At 42.7% G+C, this 18603-nt stretch overlaps 1 protein-coding gene across 3 annotated transcripts in view; it reads left to right on the forward strand.

Moving 5' to 3' along the window:
• UBE3C (ubiquitin protein ligase E3C) overlaps positions 1-18603 on the forward strand; it is a 191556-nt gene that overhangs the window by 94757 nt on the left and 78196 nt on the right. For all 3 annotated transcript variants that reach the window (XM_073581600.1, XM_073581602.1, XM_073581601.1), the window contains exons 15-19: positions 381-485; positions 3897-3984; positions 8838-8935; positions 10138-10270; positions 13803-14050. In XM_073581600.1, the coding sequence (XP_073437701.1) occupies positions 381-485; positions 3897-3984; positions 8838-8935; positions 10138-10270; positions 13803-14050 (672 nt within the window). The remainder of the gene's footprint in view (positions 1-380; positions 486-3896; positions 3985-8837; positions 8936-10137; positions 10271-13802; positions 14051-18603) is intronic.

The following is an 18603-nucleotide window of genomic DNA, read 5'->3' on the forward strand; positions in this document are numbered from 1 at the left end:
AGGTGCTGGGTGACAGATTCCCTTTAAAGAAATTATCACATGAACACAATCCTTTTCTAAGCTGACAAGGAATGTCACTAGGTTTTCCCTTTAAGTTGGTCCAGCTATCATGTGAGCAGTCCAACTGTTGCTTCTCTAACCCACGACAATCGTCAGTTACCGCCTAGCTGTGTCTGGTCATGCACCTTCAGGCAATGGTGTCGAGTCTGACGGCCATATCTCAGTGCATTAGCAAAGGGGTCATATCCAGGAGACAACCCATTGTGGTGCCTAAAGTAAGAGATTTCTATCTTCATCGTGAGCAGGAAAATATTGTTTGGTGTGTGCATCAGAAAAATTTAGTTGTAATTTCTAAACTTTGCATTTTTCCTTTTCTGCAGGTTATTACCAACTTAGTAAAGATGTTAAAGTCTCGGGACACCAGAAGAAACTTTTGTCCACTCAACCATTGGTTGTCTGAGCAAGAGAATATTAAAGCTGATAAAGTAAGTTTCTATATTGCATACGTCTTTGCTGTGAAAGTGGCTGCCTGGGAATATTTGACAGGCTGCAGCTTTGACATCACAGCTAGAGCGCACTTGCCTGCTGCAGTCAATCACTGGGTTCAGCAGCTCGTGCCATCTACATCATCAGATTTATGTTGGTCAAATATGATGTCTATGTGAAATGAGCGGTATCAAGGACAGTCTATTTGAACATTACACTATTGTACCGATTTTTTTTATACTAAGCTGCCAAACAACTGTGCTTATAGGGGTTGTCCACTACTAGGACAACCCCTTCTCATAGACCATTCTTGACCCCAATAAAATAAAAAGGCTTATACTTCCGTGCCGGCGTCGTTCCCGCAGTGACGGTACTCACTCTCCCCAGGGCTCTCATGCGGTTGTTTTGACACTTGACCCCAGTGCCCAATCAGTGCTGTTGTCACTGTCTCTGCCTTCTGACAAATCGAACATGAAGAGGACGTCCAGGCTGCAGCTGATCTCTGACCTTCCGTGTTCAATTGATTGGGCGCTGGGAACCATGTGTCATTCCACCGCATCAGAGCTCCGGGGAGAGCGAGCGCCAACACCGTGGGAACGACGCCAGCACAGGAGGTGAGTATAGGCTTTATTATTTTATCGGGGCCAAGCGTGAGGTATGAGGAGGGGTTGTCCTATTGTGGACAACCTCTTTAAGCTGTTTTGCTGAATATGGCATTGTTTTTGTTTTGTTCCTGCACCTCTACATTCCTGAGATTTAGCCCCGTCTTTCCTGCATAGCAAAATAGCCTTATTTGCAGTGGCCCCAACTCTTGCAGGCATGGTCCCAACTCTTTTCTGTGGGCATCATCATGAGGATCACTCCTGCTTGGCTACATACATGCAAGGCAGATTGGGTCATATCTCAGGAACAGAGAGGCGCAGGAATAAAATATACAACCTCAGATTCAGGTGAACAGTAACATTTACACCATTAAAAAAAAACAGACCTATTAGACTATGCTCACTAGGGTGACCGCAAAAAATCGATGTCGGAATTTTGTCCGTCTGGACCCCACAAAACGATTCCCCTTTCCAGATATTGAGATAGCCAAAATTTGAGCTCGATCAAACGACGTTAACCCGTGCCGCTCGTCGCTCAAAGTTTGAAAAAAATCCAAATTGAGGTTTTTTAAGATTTAGGTATTTTGCATAGTCTGTTAGACTATAAAGAATGTGACAACAACATTGCAGAAATAGCCCTGACCAAATTCTCGAACCATTTGTGGTATTTGAATGCAGAGTTGGTGGGATTATCGTTTTTTGATCCCACCATTACAGACAATGAAAAGTTGTTAATGGCTAATAAATTGCTCAGTAGCACAGATGAACCATCAGAGCACGCTAGGGTTGTAAAGCCAAAAGTTAGGAAAGAAAAATTAAAAGGGGTAGGAAGTAACCGACTTTAACGACCTTCTGACAAAAGATGAAGAACAAAAGCAATATGTCCTGCAAGTTGTAAGCAAATGCCGAGCATTATATTCTGACGTTTCAAAAACTACTTTAACAGAAGCTCTAGCATAGATTAGATAACTATGTAAAATTATCAACTCATGTAGGTTAGCGTGCTCTGATGGTTCATCTGTGCTACTGAGCAATTTATTAGCCATTAACAACTTTTCATTGTCTGTAATGGTGGGATCAAAAAACGATAATCCCACCAACTCTGCATTCAAATACCACAAATGGTTCGAAAATTTGGTCAGGGCTATTTCTGCAATGTTGTTGTCACATTCTTTATAGTCTAACAGACTATGCAAAATACCTAAATCTTAAAAAACCTCTATTCGGATTTTTTCAAACTTTGAGCAACGAGCGGCACGGGTTAACGTCATTTGATCGAGCTCAAATTTTGGCTATCTCAATATCTGGAAAGGGGAATCGTTTTGTGGGGTCCAGACGGACAAAATTCCAACATTTTTCCCCCCCATATGAGATCCGGTCACCCTAATGCTCATTCACAGTGTTTTTTTTCTTCAGCCTAAGCTTGCTGTCCTGGCAGTAAAAACTGTGTGTTCAAAACTCACATTTTTTGTATGCCTTTTCAGTAAGATTTTCTGAGTTCAGAATATACATGAGCTTTGTCTACAGTACTTGTGTGCTCTCTGATGCTGCAAGCAGAAGCATAGGGCGCTGACACTGGCCAGATCTTTCTGCTGGAAAACCTTTTCCTATACTGCAGTGGTGGCAGCGAATAACCAAATCTCTTATTCTTGACCACATAGAGAATTTGTAATAACAATTAAATTGCCAGATTGCTTTTTTATGCAAGCACTTTGCTATTTTAGCCATTTAAAGGGATCACGTCATTAGGTTCATGCTGCCCAAACTATGGTCGGCCTGAATCTGACACTGGCTGCTCAATTTCATCCAGGTATACTTACAGCACCACTCCAGTGGGTTTTTTTTTAATGCACCACGAGTGGTGCTATAAATGTAATTCCCCTGTCTCATATTCACCTGCCGTCGCCTTCATCCTTTTCCAGCGTCGCTCCCATCGGTCTCCGGTGAAGAGTGACTTGCTCTGGTTCTCTCCTTCTGGCTCTCATAGACTTGCATTGAGCTGTTGTGAAATAACTACTGACTTCCGGCCAGTCAGACGTTTCGGGTACAAGATGGCGCAGCGGGAATGGAGCGGCGTCGGTAAAAGGTGAAGCCGCCGGAAGGTGAGTATAAGAAAGGGGCAGGGGGCTTACATTTAAAGCGCCACTCCAGTCCTGGGAAAAACAAAACACTGAAGTGGTGCTTTAACTGGACTCTCTGATGTTTCAGGGTAAACATACTTTGAAAAATAGACCTGGGATTGTGTGTCTCCTCTGACTAGTGTGACGTAGTCCCCAGCGGCTCCGCCACACCCTGTTTTAGTTAACAGACAGGTCTCACCCTGTGTGTGTACATAAAGATAGACCTGTCAGTCGAATGTGTCGGGGACCAAATGAGACTTGTCAGACTAGGTACATGCCAGTTTTATTAGACTTTTGGCTATGCTAGACTAGTAAAATAAAACTCACATTTACCATTTTTCTCTCAAATTAATTAGTTGCTTTGCTGGATTGGACCCCCCCCCCAATACAACGACCTAGACAAAGCTTACAACCCTGTGTTATCCTAGTGCAGAGCTAGGGGGTAAAGCAAGGCACAGTGGTTCAGAGAGGGAAAACAGGCAATGTAGCTCATGAGCCATACCTTGGGACATATAGTAGGAAGAGCTTAGTATATCAGGTTTGTCTGTTGTGTTAGAAAATAGAACTAAAACCTGCCACATAGCTAATATGTTATCACTTTTAGGCTCTATAATTTGTGTGATGTGTGCATATTCCATGATGAGAGTCCGATCTTGTGTTTAATTAAGTGTTTGTTTTTGTTTACTAGGTAACACAACTTTATGTACCTTCGGCAAGACACGTATGGAGGTACCGAAGGATGGGAAGGATAGGACCTCTACAATCTACGCTAGATGGTATTTACACAGACTCTTCCTGGCAAATGTCTTGCGTCCTTGGTCTGCAGGCCAATGGTGGATGGCCAATGTCCTAATCCAATAAATATCACAGAAAATAAAGCCGTACTGACCCATACCTGGTCACAATACCAGTGTACTGCAGGATGCAGAGGCAGCACAGGGGCAAAATACTTAGCAGCCATTCACACTCGTATCAATGATCTCTCATCCATGGGAGGTGGCTGCCTACTATTATAAATGCACCCAGAGAAGGCTTGTATGAGATGCCAATCACACAGATACATGCATGGTACAGTGTGGCCTTTTCTGTTTGTGATATTTTGGGGATTTGATGTCCTTTTCAGTGATTTGCTAACTCTCCCTAGTGTTAAAACTGACAGCCAGCTCTGCTTTTAACCTCCGTTTATTGCAAATGAAATGTTGATTGTTCCAGATAGTATCCCTAATAGTAAGGGCATACCGTGCATACCCTGTGCTGCCACCTTACAGATGCCCCCTGTTTACATGTAGCAGTATTAAGGCGCAGTTTCTCATTGCGACGTGCAGTGTTAAACGGCCGCTAACCGGCACCATGCTCAGTGGTCGTTTAAATGCCTGTAGGCTATGAAACAACCACCGAACGGTGAACACGTTGCCCATGGGCACATCGCAAAGTAAAAAACGCTTTCACAAGGCCAACAATGAGCGATCTAATACAGGTAGGCTGCCATTGTTCTCGCCAGCTCAAGAAGATGACGATGGAGCATTTTGCTTATTCGTCTCATGATCACAAGCCTGTTTAGCCTGCAAGATTATCATTAACCAGTATTACCTGGAAGACTCGTTAATGATAGTTGTTCAGTGTAAAAGGACCTTAAAGGGAACCTGTCACCAGGTTTTTGCTATGTTACTTGAGAGCAGCACGATGTAGGGGCTGAGAACCTGGCTCCAGCGATATAGCACTGTTGAGTTGCTTGTTGCAGTTTTAAAAAATCTCTGCTGCAGATCTAGCAGTCCTCTGAATGCTGGGCAGAAAGTTGCTTATCAGTGATGGAGGCGTGGTTATACAGAGCACGGTTATACAGAGCACGAGGACTACATGGCATGAGACACCTAGTCCTGCAGTGATAATCTGCTGATAAAACACTGATTGTATAGAATCAATAAACAGACAAGTGGTACTTCCTTGGAATGAGACTCTCATGCTGCTCTAAGATTAGATGGCAAAAACTTAGCGACAGATTCCCTAAAGGTACTGTCACACTTGGCGATGTACCAGCGATCCCGACCAGCGATATGACGCGGTCAGGATCACTGGTACATCGCTAAGTGGTCGCTAGTGAGCTGCCACACAGGCAGATCTCACCAGTGACATCGCTGGGGACGGGGGTCGCTACTTACCTGTCACACTAGGCGATCCTGCGTCCTCCCGCCCGGCTCCACGCTCTTTGCTTGTCTCGCCACAGGAAGCACCGCAGGAAGCTGACGACGAGAAGCGGTCCTGAACGTTCTCGCACGATCAGCGATAACCAGCGGGGGAGCGGGTCGTAGGTAAGTATCAGACACAGCGATGTCGCTAGCAATATCGCTATAACGTCACAAGTTATAGCGATATTGCTAGCGATATCGCTTAGTGTGACCGCCACTTAAGTCTAACTATTGTCTTCTTAGTAGCAACATCAACTTATACATTTCCTGTAGTATAGTCACCCATGATATTGTCAGCCACATGCCAGAGCCCATAAAGCAGGGCTGTTGCCTATTTCTTCAATTAAATTAAACAGGTTGTCTGGCAGGTAACCTTTCTACCAATGTCTTAGAGGAGTAAACACCTATCGTGACAATCCATATAGTAAGGCGTATACACACTGCAAACAAGAAACCCCGATAATAGAAACGGAAGCTAAAATAATGTAATTGTATTAAATGTATAAAACTGCAAGACAAAGATAGCACAAAATGATAATGATACACCTACATACGTGTGTGTGTGTGTGTGTGTGTGTGTGTGTGTGTGTGTGTGTGTGTGAAAACAACAATTAAAGCAAGTATACAACTGTCATGTGTTTATATGTGATTGACATAGTCTGGAAGTAAGGCACAACCAGTATAGGAACTTGTCTAGGTAAGCCACCTTAAAAAGACGCGTACGTACCTAGTGATGACAGTGGGTACTGAAAGTGATCACAATTAAAACCAACAGAGAAATTATAAATATCCAAATGTGCTAGTGCCAGGCAAGAGTAGGGCAGGCAACCAGGGTCCCGCCGCACCCAACTTGCGTTCCGCAAGAAATGCTTCATCCTGGGGAGGCATGTCGTTTCTTTGAAAAGATGTCTACTAAGTGTCCCTGCTTCTTTTCAACCTACCTGTGATGTCCCATTATCATTGTGTGTGTTATCTTTGTCTTGCACTTTCATAAATTTAATACAATTTGTTTTATTTCATTTCTATTATTGGGGTTTCAATGTCTTAAAGGAGGTTAAACAAATGTAAGAAGCATTGCTCACCTCCCCACTTCCTCCCTGCTTCTGTTCTGCGGCTTGCTGGGTCACTCACAGGTCCCGTGTTGACGCACAGGAAATATTGCTTAGCGATTGACTGAGATAGATTCCTTCTGTGGCCAGGGTTTTGTGGAATGGGCATTTTGCAGCTTTTGATGTATGTGTAGAGAACCTTTTTCCCCATCTTGCTTCAGTATCATAGATCTCAGCTTCCTGCACCCTTGTGAGTTTGACCTAGGATTTAGGAAACCTACATTTTAATGTAGAACATGTAGTTCAGTAAGGAAGGGGAGTGCAGAGATGGGGTGATGTGTGTGACCTAGGATACTCCTACAGCCAATCCAGATGAGAGATGTGGTCCCCCAGGGGCGACCTCTGCCCTGATTAATATCCTGTGCTCAGTGTGGAGATCATGTAGACTTGTCATTTGTCTTCTGACCATTGGATCCTTACGTTCATGTGGTTTTGTTACTTTGTGTTGCTCAGTACTCCATACTTTGTGCTCATTTAGTTTATAAAGCACCAAGGAACAAATAAGGCTGTGTGCTGCTTGGTTCGGCTGCCAGCAGACGCTGGTTTGGACAGTGGAGTATAGGAACAGCAGGCTGTATTTACTCGTGACTCCTCATTCGGCTAAGTGGCGTTCCCGGCCCCTCTAATGCTGTGTGTATTGACATCTTCTGACCATCATTCTCTCCACATATTGAGATCTTGATGGTGAAATGTAGATCAGCGTGACTAATTGACCAGAGTAATTGAGCTCCGGCTTTCTAATTGAGGCTTACCTTTGCAGTTTTGTGTGTACATGTATTAACCCTTACACCGTTACTGCTGGCAATACTCGGAGATAGTAAAGGGACGCTATAGGGCACCTCTGTTTTCTTTAATCAAAAGGGTCTCTCTAAGAATAGAAAAAAATAAAAGGAAGAAAGTGTCAGTGTGTGAGTCCTAGACACATTTAATTAGCAAATCACAATTGTTTTGCCTAGCGAGTTAATCACTGTATTACATTAAGATAGCCATCTACACATTACACCGACACTTTTTTTTTTTTCCCCGCTCTTTTTATATTTATTTTTTATTTATTTCCTAAGAATTTAAGGGGGGCATTTCAACATTTAAATACTTTTTTTTTTTTAATCTTTAATTTAATTTTAGCTGTAACTAGTGCTGGTATATTAGCCCCAGTTACAGGGGAAATTCAGCCTTCTTTCTGCATAGCTGAGTCGACTGGTCTCCCAGGGACCTGGAGGTCCTACTCCCTCCTAAAGCCCCCGTTACACACTGCGATATCGCAAGCAATATCGCTGTAAAGTCACAGATTTTGTGACGTTGCAGCGATATTGCTAGCGATATCGCTGCATGTGATACTTACCTCCGACCGGCTCCCCCGCTGGTTATCGCTGATCGCGCGAGAAGCTGCTGGACCATTCCTCGTCGTCCACTTCCTGCGTCGCTTCCTGTGGCGCCGACGAGCGACACGTGGAGCCGGGCGGGAGGACGCTGGATCGCCGTGTCTGACAGGTAAGTAGTGATCCCCGTCCCCAGCGATGTCGCTGGTGAGATCTGCCTGAGTGGCAGCTCACTAGTGACCACCTAGCGATTCACCAGCGATCCTGACCGCGTCATATCGCTGGTCGGGATCGCTGGTGAGTCGCTAGGTGTAACGGTACCCTTACACTCAGCGATCATGTGATCGCTGGTCCCGAAGGACGAAGAGCTGACAGCTCTTCCTATTCTGCATACAAAGTGCTTGTTCCGCACTATGTACACATAGATAGAGAAGGCAGAGATGGTATTGAAATTGTCTCTGCCTTATCTATTAGGGGCTGTGTTCAGCTCTGTCTGATATCTGGTTCACCTCTCCTGCAGCTGCTCTACTATGCAGTTACGTTTCAGAAAGTCACTGCAGAGTAGAACACGGATCATTCGGATTTTCATAGTCTGTGGGTGGTCCAATAGTATTTACAAATTTTTATGCCTTTTTTAAAATTTTATAATGAAGACCAGATTCACGCACCCATGTGTCATGTCCAGGTGTACGGGCTGTGTTGCATGGAGGTGTCGCGGATCTCCTGACCCCAACTTGAAAGCCTCATAGTTGCTTATGAGTTTGCTGAGCTCGATCAAGTGACCCGTGGCCAATTCAGAAATCTCAGATCATAACTTATGGGTATGTGAATGCAGCCTAAAACAGAGCATGTGCCCATAGTCCAATTGTGTCTTCTCTCTAGAACCATATTGAGTACAAAGCCGGGATCTTAGCTCCACTGACATATCACATTGTCGTCTTGATACAATGGCTTTCAGGCTATTTGAAGCCGTTGCACTTGAGCATGATATCATCTTTCTCTCCTCCCATTGCAGTGGGTTTGGAGCCAGCACCCCTGTCTGTTTCTGAAGAGAGGCAATTAGCAATATTGACTGAACTTCCCTTCGTAGTTCCTTTTGAAGAAAGAGTAAAGGTAAGTGTCCTATTTTATATAATTTGTTAAAAGTCCAGTCTTATTTCCTGGGTCACTGGTAGTTCCACGTAATGATGATATGAGTACAACTCAGCCCATGGTATTGGGAAATACTTCTCACGTATAGGGTCAACACTGTGCAATGTGCTCTCTTCCTATATTTCAGAAGTTGGAAAAGCCGGTCTATTTCGGCTAAAGATCTCTGCTGGGACCACTGTTACTAAATATAAGAACATGTTAGGGGAGGGAAAGAAAGATTATGGTCCATTTACCCTGCAGGACGATCGTGAGCGAGTGTTCCAAGGAGCGCTCAATTCACGATAATCATGCACTCAATCAAGCAAAACACTCATTCATTGGGGGGATCTATTTTTCTTTTTGGTTCGACAAAAGATCATCGTTCTCGATAGTACATAATCCTGTGTAAACAGGACCTGTGCTGCCGAGAACAATGACAGTTTATGCACACCGACTGTTCTATTATGGAATGTTCACTGCACATCTGACGCACAGGCTATTAAACAACCACTGACCGGCAAACGTGTTGCGGACTGGTGGTTATTTAACGCTGTGCACCGCATAGTTAAAGTGGACCTCCAGGCAATGTTGTATGTCATCACTGAATCACTTTGTACTCTGAGAAGATAAGCTGTGGCCAGAGATGTCCCCAGCAGCTTACTAACCTTGCTGCATTGAAAACACATGCACGCTTGGCTGAATGGAGCAGTGCGCATGTGTAAAATGGGCCAGGAGGAAAAACTGTAGGATGAATATTCGGTATTGAGGTTGTATGGTCACCTTAAGGATACACTAACATTAGAGTGAAGGCTATAACTTATAAATGAGCTATAGCCGAAATCCTGGACTTGTATCATTGAGTCCTGATGGTATGCAATAGTTCTGGACTAGCTCTGCAGATTCCAAAGTTTTTGCAGTCAGAAACTTAGACAAAGTGGCGAAAACGCCTGTGTGAACAGTGTCTTGCATAGTCCTAAAGAAGTGTTGTAATGTTCCAAAGAGAATGAAGTTATATCTGTAGTAAGGACACAATAAGTTTCCAACAATTTGTTATCAGGTTCTTCATAGAAGATGTGACTCTATTGCTCTACATAGAGCAATAAACTGACATTTTCTACTCATTATAACCTGTCTATTAAAGACTATACGTCACAAATTTTCCATCTAATGTTCATCATTTTTAGATCTTCCAAAGACTCATCTATGCGGACAAGCAAGAAGTACAAGGAGATGGGCCATTTTTAGATGGCATTAATGTCACCATTAGGAGGAACTACATATATGAGGATGCGTATGATAAACTATCTCCTGAGAATGGTCAGTATTAGGGTTATTTCTGATTTATTGCTTGTCTTGTAAAGCTTGTTAAGGCAAGTAAGATTGTCACAAATGCCGAAGTCATTGCAGTCAGTACATCAGCAAAATCTATAGCCATAAAAGCGATCCTCCAACCTAGAAAAGTGGCTAAACATTTCACATGCACAGTCACCCTACCTGGTGCCCTACTGTTGCCTCACTGCCTCCTTCACTGAGACTGGCGTTCTGATCCTCCTGCATCCACGATGGCTGCCACAGTGGCATGGGGGGGAGTAGTGAGTATGAACTGTGTCTCCCTAACTTTCCTGTGTTGTGGAAGTGCTGACTTACCGCTGCTATCTGTGCCACTACAGCTGCCATCTTTGAAGCAGAAGGTCTAGAATGCGTCAGTCTCGTTGGAGAAGGCAACGGGAGTAGTCACCCATCCTGGAACCTATGTTTCATGACAAATGAAAAGTTTCTTTTCATTGCCAGAGTGGAAAGTTCCTTTAAGGCCGGGGTCAGACTTGCGAGACACTCACTTGAGTCTCGCATCTTAATACCCGGCACTGCCACTGGCAATCTGGAGCGGAGTGTGCACCTGCATGTATTTCTATGCAGCTGAGCTCTCCAGGCCCAAGTGTCGGCAGCAGTGCCAGGTATTAAGATGCGAGACTTGAGTGAGATTCTCGCAAGTGTGACCCCGGCCTAAGGCTGTTGGCAAGTGTAGGAGCTGATTCTTTCAGAACATTTTCTTCTATGTAACTCCAACACCTCTGATAGCTGGTGCTGCTGGAAGTGCTGTCCTAATTATGTACCATTTGGAGGACTTTAACTCTTAATGATTCTCTTGACAAACAAATTGACATTTTTATCCAGCTATAGATTTATCCACGCAGTCAAAAATATCTACGGTTAAATAAAAATGGATAAAACAAATCATTCCTTTCCTGCTAACTCTATGTCAAGGTACCTTTAGTGGGTGGGTGTCAAAATCTGACCCATCCATACCTTACTATTATAATAATAATAATTTTTATTTCTATAGTGCCAACATATTCCTCAGCACTTTACGATTCAGAGGGGATTATAACAATATCCCAAGTATTGCATATACTGTAGTAATGAACTTATTCACATTTTCGTCTAACTTAATATTTAATATTTCTCCTGCAACGTGTTTGTCATTCATATGGGACATTTCTTATATTCTGGCTTTATGGGAGCAGATTTGTGGTAGATTATAATGATTCTGAATTTGCAGGCAGTGAACGACAGATCTAAAACTCACTTGTAAGGGTTTAGAGCCTTCAGGAGGGCAGCATTGCCTAAAATACTAACACCAAAAAATGAACACTATGATGATTTTCAATTCGAGGGATGTTTTCTATGTCACTGAAAAACACCATAATATAATTATATCTGGGCTAAACCACTAACTACAACCCACTGGACTTCACCCAGCCATCTATGATGGTCTAGTTCAACATTGGGGACATAATAGTTGTGATACCGCACTTCGCAACTACCAAGCCCTTAGCTCTGAATCTTTCTCACACAACGTATGGTTTACATTTTCACTGGCATTAATGCCTCGTGCTGCTCAGCGCATTTAAGATTATGAACCCATGTAAGTCACTTGTTTCTCTATATATACGGATTGTCCATTCGTTTTTGGTTACTGGTAACTTCACTGAATGTGGCTGTAATGACGAGCGCGCTCTGACTGATGGCTTGTCTATGTAGTTTACAACTAGCGCTTCTCCTGTGATGTCACCTGCTAGTATGGAAGCCTGCCAGGACCAAAGCAATATACTTTGCCTTTTGTAAACAAGCATTTTCCTGTATCAAGGATATCTTCAGTTCTTGTCATGTTTCTTCTTATAGCAAACCAGAGCACCCAATCTTAGCAGTGTTTATCCCCGAGTCTGAGCATGTTAAACTGGCTACATCGTGGAGTGATGATATTAGCTTGTAAAGTGAAGGTTATAATTTATCATAATCCCAACTAGGCGTTACCAGAGATTTTTCTCTGGGAGCGCTCACTTCTTCCCATGCATGAGATTGACCAATCATAAGCACCCAACATACAGGGAAAAAAGAACATGCCCCCATAATAGCTTAGAACAGACTTTTTTCCTGTGTGAGACATGGAATGACAGACAATCTGCTCACCTCACGGTTCTTACTCCAGAGTGATCACAAGTGCTTGAAGTAGAGCAAATATGAATGTGATTGCACACACTATTTGAAATTTTCATCTCACCCCTTTCAGTGTGGGGGAGGTGATCAATGAGAAGAGCAGACTGTCATGGTGTCTCACATTGGAGAAAGCCTGTTCTAAGCTATTGAAGGGGCGTGTTACTGTCTTCTCATGATTGGTCTACCTCAAGCAGGGGAAGAAAAACTCTCTTCTGGAGAATAATTCCTGGTAAAGCCCTGTTTTGCTTATCATAAATTATAAGCTAAACTTTACAAGCCAATATCTTCGCAATGAAGAGGAGAAATAAAAAAAAATAAAATCACTTTTTGTTCAGCTCTGCAGCCACTATTCCTTGATATGGTCAGTTTACCATTTTACAACTGGTGAAAGGTCCACTTTAATTCTGTGGGGATAGACAAAAAGTTAAGATTTCTGCTTTCCTTTGATATGAGAAGAGACTGAAGGCGTCATTGTTGAAGCAGAATGCTTCTTTTCTGTTTGTGTAGGATACTACTTTGACCCTGATAGGTCTCCAAACTGGTAGCTGAGGCCACTGGAGTAGCGTTAGTTGAGAACTGCAGAGAGATGCCACCGGCCAGGGCGCTGTCATCATTACAGCCACATTCAGTGGAGTTACAGGCACCCAAAAACTAATGAACCACACGGGTATCTACAGAAACAAGGGAGTTAGTTACAAAGGTTCATAATCTTGGATACAGGCAGCAGGAGAAGGACTTGGGCTGATGCATATGTAGTATATTTGAGTAAAGCCATACACTGAGAAAGATTCAAAGATTAGAGATCGGTAGTCTTAAAGTCTGGTATCGCAACGATTGTGTCCCTAATGTTGAGTTGGACCAACAGAGATTAGGTCCAATGGTTTTTTGTGCTTTAATGAAGGTATAGCTGTATGTATTATGGTGCTTTTACAAATCTTGTGAAGATCTATATAGGAATTACATGCGGCTGGGGAAAATTGCTAGTAAGTAGAGGTAGTAGTGTAATTATTGTTTTTAGTTTTGGATTTTCTATACAGTTCTTTCTATTTAGTCGTCTTCTGACTTCCAAAATCTCACATTATATTGCATTTTTGTAGGAGACACGTGCTGGATAAGGCTTCTTTCATATATTTGTCGCAAATATCAGCAAAACTGCTGGTCATTTTCATACGTCATGTGATGGACTTTTTACCACTATGAATTTCTTTCCTCTTCCTATGACAGAGAAGTATAATTCAATTCAGAGACCAGATGTGCTGGATTAAATGAATTTCCCTGTCCGGCTGAAGATATTTTGCTGTTCTTTGTAGATATGATATTTTTATCACAATTCCCTTATCTGTCTTTGCAGAGCCCGATCTCAAGAAGCGAATCCGCGTCCATTTACTAAACACACATGGTCTGGATGAGGCCGGGATTGATGGTGGAGGAATATTTAGGGAATTTTTAAATGAGCTGCTGAAATCTGGCTTTAATCCTAATCAGGGTTTTTTTAAGACTACCAATGAGGGTTTGCTGTACCCTAATCCTGCAGCACAGATGCTCGTTGGAGACTCCTTCGCCAGACACTACTACTTCTTGGGCAGGATGCTGGGAAAGGTAACCAATATCATTGCAATTAAATGTACATGTAGCCCTATAAGGAATAACATCTCAGTAAAACCTTAAAGAAAAGTCCAGCAATACCTTTACATGAGCAGTCCATTCCTTTGCTATGTAGAAATCAGCATGTGAAGTGATATGCAAATGAGTTTTAAGAGCTATTTGTAGATCTGAAGCCTCTGTCACTCCAGCTCTCTATTCCCCACTCAGCGCCGCCACCTCCTGCTTGTCTGATAGCCTCTATGCTGTGTGACTAGAGGAGCTAGGAGTCATCAGTAAAGCTGGAGGAAGCAACAGTGGGTGGGGAATAGAGCTGCAGTGACAGAGGCTTCAGATCTACCATAGCTTTTCAGCCTCATTTGCATATCAATTCAAACACTGATTTCTCAGTAGTAGAGGAAAGGACTGGTCATGTAAAGGTATTGTTTGACTTGTCTTTGAAAGAGCTACATGACCATATAAATAGTTTTAGGTGTGAAATCCTGCTTAAAGCTTCCCTTTAAGGCTGTTTTCAGGGCTGATGCAAATTTTCATAATTCCTTACTATTCTTCCTACCAATATGATAGACACCATGACAGAACTCTAAAGACCCCATTGTAAGCCAGTTGGTCTATCAGTTGCTAGTGGCGTCGGGTATATAATGGGCCTCTAGCACTCCGTTGTGGTGTACGGTACAGACTGAAACCACAACACAGCTGGGAACATGATCTAAACCAAAAAGGAAAAGGCTTTAAGTATTTGAAGAAAGGAACCACTCAGACGTCTGTAAGACGCTTAGCCCAGCACCACTAATAGTCTTTGTAGGGTTAGCTAAAAATTGACATATGTTGTAAAATGTACAGTATATAAGACAGAGGGGTTTCCTAATTGAGAACAAGAACACCGGAATAGAGTATTTAAGAGGTCTGGTCTCAGGATTGTTGTGGACCCAGTGGTCAGACCGAATGCAATCAGCAACATGTCACTTATGCTGTGGCTAGGAGATAATGTGCAGAGATGGGAATAAGCCTTTATTCTACTGATGACGGCATAATATTGACCAAAGAGAAGCAATCTAAAAGTAGAAGTTTCTTGCGTATATGGCAATCATGGTATGTCACTCACTTGTCACATGGTATTGAATAGAAAATGTTAATTATTGTAAAAACCTGAAAATGTCCATTGACTTTAATTACTATTAGTGATTATAGGACTGTAAAGAATATTGACATTTAAAGAAAACCAATCACATACAGGACATGGCAGGTTTGGAGTTCTTTTGGTGATTTTTAACTTGCAACCATCAAATATTTAAAGCAGATCTGACATTATACTGTGCTGCCTCTTGAAGGGGACAGGACTACACTACAACTTGCACAAATGTGGCCAAAAATATTGTGCTAGCTGGCCACTGGGGTTCTGGGTTCAAATCCCACCAAAGACAATACCTGCAAGGAGTTTGTATGTTCTCCACATGTTTGCGTAGGGTTCTTCGGTTTCTCCTCCTACACTTGAAAGACTGATGGGGAATGTAGATTGTGAGCCCCAATGGGGACAGTGATGATAATGTCTGTAAAGTGCTGTGGAATACAATTGTGCTTTATGAGTAAGAATGTAAGTCCGCAAGGACAGGGTCCTCTCCCCTCTATACCAGTCTGTCATTGTAAATTTGTTTACTGTTAACGATGTCTATAACTTTGTTTGTAACCCCTTCTCATGTACAGCACCATGGAATTAATAGCGCTATATAAATAAATAATAATAATAATGAAAATATATGTGCATGGCTTGTGGAGAGAGAGCTACTAAGTTCTACCTACTCTCCTTATGCCAAAAAAAATACATGACAGCCAAAAGAAATATACACAGAACTCTAAACCAATATTATGTTAGTCACAAAAAACAAAATGATTAAAGAAATGTTAGACACTTAATTGGTACCAAATAATAATCAGAAGCCAAAGAGATTCAGACTGTGATGAGCTGCTGTATCCAGATACATATAAAAAACTAGACTTTCCTATATAAATATAAATTAAAGAATACAATAAATCATAGTTATACCAGGTAGCGAAAAAGAAAAATGGCTTGCTTGTATATAAAAGTATTAGTGTAATAAAGTGCAAAAATATAACAATAAAAAATGCCCTTGAAAAGCATAAGCACATGATGCAACTATATTCCTGTCCCAGATTTATCCGTGGAAATAACTAGCACAACTCATGCTACATACAGTACATACATATATGCATACAAATATACATTCTTACATACCTACTTGCATATATGCATACATACATATACACTGCTCAAAAAAATTAAAGGAACACTCAAATAACAGATCCTAGATCTGAATGAAATATTCTCATTGAATACTTTGTTCTGTACAAAGTTGAATGTGCTGACTACAAAATCACACAAAAATCATCAATGGAAATCAAATTTATTAACTAATGGAGGCCTGGATTTGGAGTCACACACAAAATTAAAGTGGAATGTAATGTCCTTAAAACAAGTCAAAATGAGACTCAGTATTGTGTGTGGCCTCCACGTTCATGTATGACCTCCCTACTTTACAATGCATGCTCCTGATGAGGCGGCGGCAGATGGTCTCCTGAGGGATCTCCTCCCAGACCTGGACTAAATCATCTGCCAACTCCTGGACAGTCTGTGGTGCAACGTGACGTTGGTGGATGGAGCGAGACATGATGTTCCAGATGTGCTCAATTGGATTCAGGTCTGGAGAACGGGCGGGCCAGTCCATAGCTTCAATGCCTTCATCATGCAGGAACTGCTGACACACTCCAACCGCACCAGCATATGGTCTCACAAGGGGTCTGAGGATCTCATCTTAGTACCTAATGGCAGTCAGGCTACCTCTGGCGAGCACATGGAGGGCTGTGCAGCCCTCCAAAGAAATGCCACCCCACACCATTACTGACCCACTGCCAAACCGGTCATGCTGATGGATGTTGCAGGAAGCAGATTGCTCTCCACGGCATCTCCAGACTCTGTCACATGTGCTCAGTGTGAACCTGTTTTCATCTGTGAAGAGCACAGGGCGCCAGTGGCGAATTTGCCAATCCTGGTGTTCTGTGGCAAATGCCAAGCGTCCTGCACAGTGTTGGGCTGTGAGCACAACCCCCATCTGTGGACGACGGGCCCTCAGACCATCCTCATGGAGTCTGCTTCTAACCGTTTGTGCGGACACATGCACATTTGTGGCCTGCTGGTGGTCATTTTGCAGGTCTCTGGTAGTGCTCCTCCTGTTCCTCCTTGCACAAAGCCTGAGGTAGCAGTCCTGCTGCTGGGTTGTTGCCCTCCTATGGCCCCCTTCACATCTCCTTGTGTACTGGCCTTTCTCCTGGTAGCGCCTCCAGCCTCTGGACACTACACTGACTGACACAGCAAACCTTCTTGCCACAGCTCGCATTGATGTGCCATCCTGTATGAGCTGCACTACCTGAGCCACTTGTGTGGGTTGTAGAGCCCATCTCATGCTAACACGAATGTGAAAGCACAACCAACATTCAAAAGTGACCAAAACATCAGCCAGAAAGCATTGGTACTGAGATATGGTCTGTGGTCAACACCTGCAGAACCACGCCTTTATTGAGGGTATCGTGATAATTGCCAATAATTTCCATCTGTTTTCTATTCCATATGCACAACAGCATGTGTAATTGATTGTCAATCAGTGTTGCTTCCTAAGTGCACAATTTGATTTCACAGAAGTTTGATTTACTTGGAGTTATATTCTGTTATTTAAGTGTTCCCTTTATTTTTTTTTAGCAGTGTATATACATACATAAATACTTACGTGCTTACATATATAATTACATACCAACTTAAATACATGCTTACAAACATACTTACATACAGTACATACATACATACATATATGCCTACATACATACTTACAGTTGTGCTCAAAAGTTTACATACCTCAGCAGAATTTTTGCTTTCTTGGCCTTTTTTCAGAGAATATGAATGATAACACCAAAACTTTTCCTCCACTCATGGATAGTGGTTGGGTGAAGCCATTTATTGTCAAACTACTGTGTTTTCTCTTTTTAAATCATAATGACATAATGGGCGGCACCATGGCTCAGTGGTTAGCCTTGCAGCGCTGGAGTCCTGGGTTCAAATCGCACCAAGGACAACATCTGCAAGGAGTTTGTATGTTCTCCCCGTGTTTGCGTGGGTTTCCTCCGGGTTCTCCGGTTTCCTCCCATACTCCAAAAACATACTGAAAGGGAATCTAGATTGTGAGCCCCATCGGGGACAGTGATGATAATGTGTGCAAAACTGTAAAGCGCTGCGGAATATGTTAGCGCTATATAAAAATAAAGATTATTATTTATTATTATTATGACAACCCAAAACATCCAAATGACCCTGATCAAAAGTTCACATACCCTGGTGATTTTGGCCTGAAAACATGCACAGAAGTTAACGCAGATCGGTTTGACTAGCTACTAAAGCCCCCGTCACACACAGCGATCTCGCTAGCGAGATCTCTGCTGAGTCACTAGTTTTGTGACGCAACAGCGATCTCACCAGCGAGATC

Source organism: Dendrobates tinctorius, unplaced genomic scaffold (genome assembly GCF_039654945.1).
Source record: "Dendrobates tinctorius isolate UK_male_01 unplaced genomic scaffold, ASM3965494v1 ptg000070l, whole genome shotgun sequence".
NCBI lineage: Eukaryota > Metazoa > Chordata > Amphibia > Anura > Dendrobatidae > Dendrobates > Dendrobates tinctorius.